The 11,310-nt window shown below is 44.0% G+C and overlaps 1 protein-coding gene across 2 annotated transcripts; it reads right to left on the reverse strand.

The window, feature by feature from the left end:
• Positions 1–3,988: 3,988 nt before the first annotated feature.
• On the reverse strand, positions 3,989–11,005 carry hccsb (holocytochrome c synthase b). Of its 2 annotated transcripts, none has more exons than XM_079181738.1 (8): positions 10,933–11,005; positions 9,907–10,021; positions 9,752–9,799; positions 9,193–9,326; positions 8,817–8,965; positions 6,337–6,456; positions 6,110–6,196; positions 3,989–5,646 (listed from the first exon to the last, which is right to left on the reverse strand). In XM_079181738.1, the coding sequence occupies exons 2-8, from the start codon at positions 10,013–10,015 to the stop codon at positions 5,448–5,450; spliced, it is 846 nt and encodes a 281-aa protein (XP_079037864.1). In that variant the 5' UTR covers positions 10,016–10,021; positions 10,933–11,005; the 3' UTR covers positions 3,989–5,447. The 2 variants fall into 2 exon arrangements, with proteins under 2 accessions (XP_079037864.1, XP_079037865.1); XM_079181739.1 differs by having other exon boundaries at positions 9,907–10,016; positions 10,933–10,967.
• Between the last annotated feature and the right edge of the window lie 305 nt (positions 11,006–11,310).

The following is an 11,310-nucleotide window of genomic DNA, read 5'->3' on the forward strand; positions in this document are numbered from 1 at the left end:
GTGGAGAGGTACTGCAGTACTTCACATATATACACACGTATTTACACACATGCATCAAATGTGGAGCGATGCTAAAATGAGCACCTCCGGCGGTTTGCTCAAGGGCAACTATGCAGTGCCGAGGAGGTAAACTGGCATCCCTCCAGCTGCCGGTCCATACTCCATACCTGGTCTGTGCAGGGACTCGAACCAGAGACCTCATCGAGTAAAACATTTAGACGTAGATGTGGTTTTTTTTATTGGCCCGTGACCGATGACCGTTTCAGTCCAGGAGAAAGCAAGAAAAGCACAGACAGAGAAATACCTGGAGTGGGACGACACACAGAGAACCCAAAGCAATAAGTAGCCTTTAATCCATACACCTTATTGTATTGACCATAAAGACATGCAGTAGCACATAAAGTGTCTGAGTGGAGTCTTCTGTTGGACTCCACGGGGCTTTCAGTTGTTTTTAGGGCTTCTCTATCATCATTACTCTGTCTACCCTCAAACACTCCACTGTTTTCTGAGGAGTGTGAGGTTTTGTGATTTGAGCTTCCTGTGCTTGCTCTATGTCTTCTTCATTGTCCTGTCACCCAATCAAAGTGTTGCCTTTGCTTCCTGGCGTATGTGTATTGTGCTCCTAGTTTGAGAAAAGGTAGTTCATTTTTTACTTCCTGCCTGTTGCTGTCTCTGCTTTTGGGTCCATCTGCTGGCTTCAAACATGACAGAGTCTCACCTGCAAGCACCATATGTGAGAAAATAAATGAACCATGAGCACATCTGATAGATTGAAAAAAAAGATGTAGTTAATATTCTTCTATATCTGCTGTACTGCACACTAGAGGGCTGAAAAAACAAGACATATTAATAACATGTAGGCCTGTATCTAAACCATGCAGTGGTGGGCCGTCAGGGCCTGCAAAGCCTTCTCTGCTGGCCTAAACAGAATCACAAATTTATAGCTATTTTATAATTTAATACTTTTTCATAAATACACTACATATTTTTCCCATTAGCTTATTTTCTCATTGCACAGCTACTGTCTTCCTCAGTTGCTCTGCTTCCAGCCTGCAGCGCTGCTTACAGTGCAGCTTGTTTTAAGTAGAGCTTTTATCCAATCAGATTCAGCCCCTGTGTCTCTAGGTAAGAAGAGAGGCCCGAGGCCCTCTAGGTAGACTTTGCAGTTTAAGTAAATAGGGACGATATTGTTGATTGTCATAGTCTTCAACCAATCAGATCTTTAGTTTGACATGTCAGAGCATTCTAGGTGGCCTACAAGTGTCAGCATTACCGTGCGGTGTGATTGGTCAGTGGGCTAGTGTCACTGTTGTGAAGCTGAAGCTAGCTAACAGAAGCTAGCTAACAGAACTTAGTAGTAGTAGTAAAAGTTCAAGTAGAAAGATATGTAAGAAGTTATGACATTGATTTGACATTTTTAGCTTGGTGTAGATTCTTTTTTTTTTACCTATCTTTGTTTTTTTAACACTCAATGGCTGAAGGAGGAGAAACTGATTTGGTGGCGGAGTTACTGGCAACGCCTTTCTGGAGAAGGAAAGAAAGGTTCGGCCAACCCCACAGCTAGCAGCCCTGACCCAGCCAGGAAAAGGATTTGTATGAACGGTATTCCTGGCTAACAGAGTCGGAGAAGCGTTGCACATTTTATGGCTAAGAATGCATTTTTATTTGCAACTGAGCCTCTTGGTGTTTGGAGCCGTTTGGAGCTACGCTAACCTGAGGTGGCTAACCAAGGCAGCAACACAACACTATAGCAGACAAGTAACGTACAAGCTACGAGTGGATCTACAACTCAACGAACATGTTCGCAGGAGGACCTCTGGCTGGAACTGAACCACACCGATGTTCTGTACAGCCGCATCATTAAACTCTTTGTAATCAAAGAAAGGAGGATGGACTTTGTCTTTAAGTGAACAGCAGCTTTGGTAAGTTAACTGCTTTTGTGTTTTTACATCTGCAGTAGTGTTACTACTGTGCTCATTTGTCTATGGTGTCGTTTTTATGATATGGTTAATATTGATCCCTCTGATGTGAATAATATCTGAATGGCTCGTGCTCTTCAGTGTGCGGTGGAACACGTGTTTTAGCGCCACAGATTTGCTGGATTGATTTGTTGCTTTGTTGTCATATTAATATGTGTGACTGGTTCTTGTGAGTTTGTTCTTGTCATTGTGTTAATTGATTTTGACTGTATGCATTGTCCGTTAATGACAAAGCATCCCGTCATGCACGTATTCATCTCTCTGTTTTCTTTTACAAAGCAAGAATTATGTTCTGGAGAAATGGGGATTGTGTGGCGATTGCTTTAGCCCTGTTTGAATCAGTAGGGAACAGCTAAACGCTGTGGGGAGAGTTTTCAGCGAGTGTGCTGCTGTTGGTTTTCCTGCTAAACTAATTTAGCATAGTGTGCGTCCCAGAACACACGTGCATCATCAGAGTACAATGTCGTTCTTCCGTGGTGGGCGTGTCAGACAGCAAGTTGGGTGGGTTGCCATGTTGAGCGCAGTGGCTCCACCAAAAGAACATTTTATTTCCCACAATTTAAGCTTCTGTATTATTTTATTATTATTATTATTATTATTATTATTATTATTCACTAGTATTATTCAAACGTATTGTTCGGATCGTAAGCCTCGTACCGAACGGTTTCATACAAATATGTGTATTGTTACACCCCTAGAAACAGATAATAACCGTAGCTGTGGCGTCATAATGAGGTTATTAGGAGGTGGTTCAACTGTAAAAGAACAGCACTGAAGGCCCAGGTATAAAACTCACGGCCCGCCACTGATACCATGCCAGTAAAACCTTGGCCTCACAGAATTAACCCTGAAAAACTGTCCGTTAGTGGAACCTTGTTGCTGAAGATTAACACACAAACTAAATGTGACAAGACACTAAATGAGAGAACCAGAGGGAGAACCCTGGCAGAACATGTACTTTTTTTGTTCCTGTTTCATTGTGCTGTCCCCCTACAGCTCAAACGTGTCAATTCTAGTGAAACACCTCCCTCTTGTGTTCAGCTTCAAAACTGCATCAACGTGTGAATTAAAAATGTGAATCAGCCCCTGACCAAATGACTAATGTTTTGGTGCCGTAACCTAGCTGCGGCCATTGCACGGTTATGATGTGGCAGAAAATGACACGCAAAAAGCCTATCATGACACGAACAATGTCCCTACAACGTTGTGCTATTTATACGCCGTCCCATGAGGTCAGGCCCATAGAAACATGTGTAGATAATATGAAGGGCTTATTCTAATCAATGAAAACATAGTTACGATTACTATATTTAATTTATGCTAATAGAGCCCCTGAAATGCTGTTAATGTCATGTGGCCTCTTGCACGTATATTAAATTCAGCACTTAACCCAACCACATTTTACAAGTTGACTTGGTAGAGTCTGAGCTCACCTGTACAAACCAGGTCGCTGTGAGTCGTCTTCTGCTTGGCAGTGGATTTGTTTATTCTTGCTGTGAATTAACTATTATTATTATTATCATTATTATATGTAGGCCTAATGCTCTGTGGCTGTGAACATCTCACTTTTGTCTTCATATTTGTCTTCAGTGGGAATCGATGTGATCGGTACTCGATGTCTCATGTCTGTGTGTCATGAATAATAAACCAGACTGGACTTTATTCACATCTGCTGAGTTTCTCTTTAAGAACGTGATCAATCCTGGTTTGGTTCGTTACGCAGCTGAGCAGAGACAAAACACAGAGGGCCATCCGGTTTATTTTAAGCAACTGTAATGATGCATTGTGTCCAGCAGATGGTGCTAAATATGCACTCCATGGACAGGGAGGCCTGTGGCTGTTGATTTGGTCTCCACATGTTCTTCCAGCTTGAGCCTTTACTGTGCATTTAGATGGGTTTATTCCCGTACACAAAGAGCACCTGAAGTCAACCCAGTACACCTTTCCAATGGGTCATTTTCATGGTTTCTAGTAGAAAGACAACAATAATTCAGAGGCAGAAGACGAGCAGCTTTAAAATGATTTATTTATTTTTTTACTTACAAGAACTTCTTAAGCACCAAGATTATGCCCTCAGAAATCTAGTCATTAAGGAATCAATAAATACAAATATCAACACAACTACATTTGATAAGCTGAAGTCACACATGAAATGTTCAAAGTCATTAAAGCAGATAGAATGTGACTTTGAGGTAACTTAAGAGCTTTAGCACTCAGTGTGAAATAATGAAGTCTTACAGTCTATGAAGTCAGCTGCAGTGATTAACAGTATGTGAACTGGTCATATAACAAAGCCTCATGTCCATCCTGGTCTTTCTTAAAAAAATAGAACTATAAACCCAAAAGTCAAACTAGACCCATCACCCGCCACACAGTCGCCATGGTAATCTGTCTCACCAATACGCATTACCCTCATCGCTGTGCTCCAGTAAAGTATGACGGCGTGCATCAGAGGAGAATCACACGGGTGAGCTTCACTTCCATCAGTCAGCAGCTCGCTGAGCGTCTGCATGGAGAACCATTGAGCACCACAGGTGTTGTACTCCTCAACTATCACACAGGCAACACCCCGACAAACAACGGACTGTAGATGAAATTATATATTCCTAATGAAGAACATGAGCTATTTTGAAGCATAAACTATTGTGACCACAACCAGGGTTCCCACTCTTTTCGGTGATTTGGCTGGTGACAGACAGGGTTTGCCCCATACAGTAATATGCATCACTAATAAAATAAACAGAATGTTGAAACTGAAGATTTTCAATGAAATGAAAAACAAGTGTTTTCCAGGACGTGTGGGAGCACCCAGAACTTTTACAATTCTTCCACGAGTCAAAGCTGCCACATGAGCAGAAGCAGCACTCGTCTACAGAGACATCCATCATGAAGTCTCAGCAGAATAACAACTTCAAGCAACTCAGTACTGCTTGAACATAAATGCAACATGGAAAGGTTCAATAAATGGTTCAAATTGATGCTGACTTTTATATCCCACTAAGATCCTACAATTCCCATAATGCAACACACAATTCTGTGGGCCTGAGCTGAGATCAGCGATGACATCGTCAGGGTTATTTTCTCAGTCGTGGCCACAGCAGACGGAGCGCCTCATGACAAACTTTGTGTGTCACATTGGTGGAGTGTTCCTGACAGTGAGCAGAGTGAGCAGAGTGAGACACACGCTGACCTTTGAACTGCAACGCAAACCCAAAAGAAGATTCTCCTCTGAAATCAATATGATGAGCAGATGAAGCTTCATGCAGCCTAACGGACGTTCTGCAAACACAAAGTCATTTTATTTGACTTCAGGAGTTCTGCTTATGTTTCCTTTGCACAGCACCACACATCTTGTACAGAGCTAAAATGAGGAACGCCAGTTTCACAGTCCATGTATGTACATATATATGTATAGTGTGTGTGTGTGCGTGCGTGCGTGCGTGTGTGTGTGTGTGTCCCGAGTCCCTTTTAGGAGGTCCAGCGCATCCAGGTCACCTTCATGCGGTCCCAGACGGCGCCTAACGAGTCGTAGGCGGGGCGCACATCCAGGATGGAGAACTGGTAGTTCTCCTTGTTGATTTCGCCGTCGTAGTAGTCGATGACGTAGCGCACCTCCTTCCCACAGCGGTCGATGATCCAGTCGTGGCGGTCGAAAGGCAGCTCATAGCTAATGAGAAGGAGAAGAAGAGATGAATCCACTGAAATAAGATGGTGCTTCTGATCTCGAGGCAGATTAGCAGATGGCATTTAGCATAAGCTAACTGAAAGGTTAACGGCTACCATGAAGGGTATTTTAATAACAATGAAGTCTGGCTACATGTAGACGTAACGTAGACCAAACCCGGCAAATCAAGCGGTGCTTTTTATGTTCTGTAACTGGAGCATTAAATCATGGTGGAATCAGCAAGCTAGCTAGCACACCCCTAAATGTGTAGAATTGAACAACTTCAATGCCTCATCCACACCCTCTTGTCACAGCGGAGGATGGCACATCACCATCGCCGGATAATCAGTCAATAACATTGATTCACCGCACGTTCTGACGGCTTCACGTCCACAGATTGTAACGCTACACTGGTTACAGAAAATAGTCCGTCGATAGACGGCAGGTAAAGTGTGAAGGAGCTCACCCCATCCAGTGGCGGAAGCGAGCCCTCGGTGAGAACTCTTTGGCTTTACCGCCGAACCTCTTCAGGGTCGGCCCACATGGACATTCACTGCAGGACAACACAAGACACAGTCCTTAAATAACAGGAAGGTCAAGACGACTTTGTAAAACTATAGAAATAGAAATATGATATCTGACTCGATAAGAATGGGTCTCTGATGAAAGGAAAGCTGCACATTGTGAACTCACCCTGCGTGCAGCGCCTCCCACTTCAGGATCTCCTGCCAGGCCTGCTCGTTGTTCGTGTTGTGGATTTTTATGATGTTGGTCATATCTTTAGCGCCGAGGTCATCCTCACGCCAGCGCCACCTGCAGAGCGAACAAGACTGACCGTTAAATCACATTAATTAAGAACCCACCCAGAGTCTCCGCCCCCTCGACACCGCTGCCTCCTTTCAGTTTGAGAGTGTGACGCTGTAATCATTAAGGCCTGTAGTATATGCACACTGAGCGTTTGGACATTGAGCCAATTAAACATTATTAAGATTAGATTTTTTTTTTTTAAAGGACAGACACATTCTACTGCGTCTTATTGTGGGCACAACTTACACTCTGAAGTGCAACACTTCCACACAGACAGCTTTGGCAATGTTAACCGAACCATGCTAGTCAGGTTAGCCTTTGGGTGAATCATGTAGCTCATAGTGCTGTGCGATATGACCAAATATGTATATCACGGTATTTTGCATAACTTTAGCGGTACCACGGTATATCACGGTATTCTTTTCAAACTCATACACCTCACCATAAGGCCAAGTGTGCGGAAGAGAAACACTTTTATTTCAATGTTTTCGCAGCACTCGTTTGGGAATGCGGTCTTTTCAGCAATTTCAATTGTTAAAATCGACCAGAGATATTTGATTTTCACACATAAATTTTCATGAGATCTGCTCTATGATGTCTTTCCTTGTCTCTCCTCCCTGTGTCACGGTGTGGGTACATCTCACTAGAGTAAGGAAACGTTTCAGAATACCCTTATTTGATTGGCTAAACTGCATCACGTGACGTGATTTACAACGCATTGGTCGGCGTTTTTCCTGCACCGCTTAACAAGCGCCTTAACAAGCGCCGTAAATGCTGGAAAGGAGCGTGAATGAGTGCGCTGCATAAGGCAAAGGCCCGCAACCCACTGAAAACGGGTCCACGGCGACCCACCAGTTGAGAATCTCTGGTCTGCAGGATCGTGACGAGCGGTGAACAGCTGTTCGTGTGGCGTGTGGCGTGTCTTCCGTCTCTTCCGCTTTCCTTCACCTACATTCCCCTGGGTCCTAAGTCCCTCCCGTTACAGCGTCTTATCACCCTCTATGTACCAACGTACATCTATTACAAATACCACACACATTAAACGTAATCAGTGTTGCATATGTGTCAAACTCTGTCGGTGCATCTCCGGTCTGTCTATGTTCATCCTGCATCAATCTGTTCTGTTCTTTAATGTAACGTTGTGCACGTGATGAGCCTCTCCCGGCTGTTAGCAGACTGTTGTGCTAGCAGGCGAGTGAGCTGTACCCAGCATGCAGTTCGGCGGTGAAATTATATAAATGTACAATTATTAGTGTTACAAATTGTTTCTGTGTCACAAACTGTTGTGTCGTGGTGTTTTGCCCTGTTAAATAGCGTTAGTTGTGGGTTATTCATTGTTGTGTTATAAAGTTAGAACCATGATCAAGGGTCCCTCTCAATACAGTTCATAGAACTAGCTCCGACTGTGACGCAAGCCGCGGCGAACAATGTATTTTGCCACCTGCTGAAGATTGACAGTTGTTGATAGACTGTGCTCCGGTATGACGGTATATGAAAAATTCATATCGTACGGGAAATAATACCGGTATACCGCCCAGCACTAGTAGCTCATATGGTGAACGTGTACTACTGGTTACCACTACGCGGTTATCAACCGTCTTAGTTAAGCAGGTTCTCTTCATCAGGCATCATGTGCACTTTACCATAAAAAGGAGGCGTTTGGCCTCTTCTGCCACACTAACACAACCAATCACGTGCCGCCTACTTCCATCAAGAGGAACATGTTATAATGGAGCGCTATGAGGAATTTAAGAAAATGATGACAGCAGGAACAACACTGATGCTGCAAACAAGGCAAGATAGGTTAGTTAATATCTATTTGATCACTTTATGCACTCATGATGTCTACCGTTTATTCTGCAACCCTTACGTTTTAAACCTAATGGACGTCATGCTCAAGAATTACACTTAGCTCTGAAGGTGGAAATCTCTTGAGTTTTTGGCCAAATATTGATTGATTATTATCGATGCTGTGGCAGACAGGAAGGGGGAGACCACATAAATGCAGCAGTAGGGCAGAAGTCTGGAATGCTCCAGATAAAAAAGAAACTGCGTTCAGAGGGAGGATTAAAGTCCACAAAAAAAGAGAGTGATCGACGGTGAAAGAGCGCTCCTCTGGGCGGGGGAGATGTGACGAGCTCACCTGCAGACTTTTGTCATCAGACAATGTTTGTGCTTTTCAAATTCAGAATCGAATCAAAACTATATTGAATTACTCTCATTGCCAGCCTGCCGGCCTCATACTCTCTAATGAAGAGTATGAGGGGATGTTACATGCTAGAAAAACCCAAAACGACCTGTGCTACATTACTGCACACATGCCCGGTGATGAACTGGCGTACAGAAGCCACGCGGTATGGACTGACCCTTTCCGCAGCATGGCGTTCCAGAACATCTGCTCAGACGGGTAAACCCAGTTCTTTTCCGTGTTGTGACGGGGAATGGTGGACTCCTCTCTGGCCAGGTGGAGAGCGAAGGGCTGGTCTTCAGCGGGTACTTGGTTAGGAGGAGGCATCTGCACACACGGGCAGGAGAGACGGCTCACAACACGATACACACTCAGCCGTTCAGCACTACAAATGTTATCCTTAGCTCATCGCTCCAAGACGTTCAGCCTTTGTTAACTGTTAAATGGTGCTTTAGATCACACAGTGATCCATTTCAGCTTGGCTTTCATACTATCACTGCTCTGTCCAGCCAGCACCCACTCCCTCTGTTCCTCCACGCAGGTGGTGCACTTACCATGTTAGCTGGGTCGATGTCACTCTTCGTGGCTTCTGCAGCTTTCATGGGACACTCCACAAAGTCATAGGCCCGGTCCTGGTGAACTGGACCTGCTGCCGCTTGGTGCATCGGACACTCGGCCGGGGGAGACGCTACAGGAAACAAGAGCACCTGATTTGAGGCCTGGCGGGTACCAACCCTGGACAGTACGAGCTTAAAACCTTCAACAATACGAATGTTGAAAAGATGTGACAGAGTGCAGCGCTGTCTTGTTCCAGTTCTGATTGTAACAGCTATACTTGCGCAACAAATAGTTTGGTATATTTTGATTTCAAGTTGCACATTTTGCTGTTTGCTGGCCCTACTTTTGTAACGATACAATGATAATCAGTGGAAGCCAATGGCCAGGAATTGGTTGACAATCTCTCAGGCAACATCAGAGAGCATTGGCACAAACCACTGAAACAAAACCAACCTGCAACGTATCCGTCAGTGCCTCCAGGAAATGGATTCGCTAAAGCGGTACAGGCATGTCACAAATAACTGAATAAGCCAGCATGGACTATAATGTTGATACCTTTCACAGGCTGAGCTTGATGCATGGGACACTCTGCAGGTGGAGACACTAAGAGAGGCAGACAAACAAATTGCAACGTGTTAACATCATTTCACCAACTATTGCTAAAAACTAAAACAATTGTAGTTCAAAAATAAAACAACTTTTGTAGGCACCTTTGACAGGCTGGGCTTCTTGGTGCATGGGGCAGCCCTGAGGGGGAGCGGCCATCATGGCCTCTGCCCGGACTGTAGGAGCAGCAGGTGTGGATAAGGAGGCTCCCATCCTGCCCTGTCAGATGTGGGTGGACACACACACACACACACACACACACACACACACACACACACACACACACACACACACACACACACACACACACACACTAATGTCAGATGAACTGGTGTGGGTAATAGTGGTAGGCTAATCACAGGAACTAGTTCACTGGATGTAGTCTGCAGCACCATGAGTCAGAAACAGTCCAGCACTGAGCTGGACTGGACATCCTCTCATTGTCCAACCTGTATTAAACACTATAACGTTTCTGATCAACCAGCCATTGTAGCCACATCGATGGAGGCAGACATGTAAAGAATGATTTGACTCGACATAAAGCACTTCCCTGACTAACGATGAGAGCTAACTTTACGTCTACAGTTCAGGTCAGGTATCGGCGCAAAGTTATGTCAAAGTGCCTTTACACTTAAGGGAATAATATCATACATTATGATAAACTTGAAGTAGTTCAGTCGAAGGAATATTTATAACTAACGCACATAAGATATTAATGTTAACGGTCAGAATGTCTGAACAGCCAGACATGTGATCCTACCAGAAGTTATCCTTGATTAACCTCACGGTGAATGTTAGCATCAAAGCTAACGCAGTAACGCTAGCTAGTAGCTACATCTCAGATGTATTTAAATACAATGACATAATGAAGTGAAACGAAATGTCAAAAATCAGTCTGACAACCAGGCGATAGCGGTACTAGTACTAGCTAACTTAGCCACTTTCATGGATTGTTAGCTACCTAGCAGCTATGCTAACGTTAGCCGACATGTTTACGGTCTTATTTCTACTTTAACGTCCTTTAAACAAAGCACGTTAACAATACATTCAGGTTGGCTCTTTCTCTCTCTAGTCGCATTATCTACAGTATGGTGCGAACAGAACAAGAGCGAGATAAACACCTGACTGACCTGTAAGAGAAGTCAGCACAGAGGCGTCTGGTGTCGGTTTGCTATCCCAATGTCAACGAGCAGGACACGTTACTGTGGGTTATGTGTGCAGTGCGTAAACCAGATACGTCATCACGCTGCATTAGACAACACGACGTACACATTTGGTAACATGTGGGCGATATAACAAGAGCTGCATCATTACATAGCAATACAATAACAACGCAAACGTCTTCTTCCTCATATGTAATGAGCCCATAGTTGTCAATATTCAATATTGTGGTGTTTCTGATATTTTGTCCATCTGCTTTTACTTGTGGTTATATCAAATATAAAGCCAGTGTACCACCAAAGAGGACATGTGTCTAAATGTCCTGTCTTTAGAATAGACTAATAACT

The sequence above is a fragment of the Pholis gunnellus genome, assembly GCF_910591455.1.
Source record: "Pholis gunnellus genome assembly, chromosome: 20".
Taxonomy (NCBI): Eukaryota; Metazoa; Chordata; class Actinopteri; order Perciformes; family Pholidae; genus Pholis; species Pholis gunnellus.

Bases quoted from the DNA above. Each gene is read 5' to 3' on its own strand.
- hccsb (XM_079181738.1), bottom strand. From the start codon at position 10,015: ATGGGAGCCTCCTTATCCACACCTGCTGCTCCTACAGTCCGGGCAGAG. The intron at 6,197-6,336 runs GTGAGTTCACAA...GTTGTCCTGCAG, and splicing joins TGGGAGGCGCTGCACGCAGG to TGAATGTCCATGTGGGCCGA. The intron at 5,647-6,109 runs GTGAGCTCCTTC...CCTTCTCATTAG, and splicing joins CGCTTCCGCCACTGGATGGG to CTATGAGCTGCCTTTCGACC.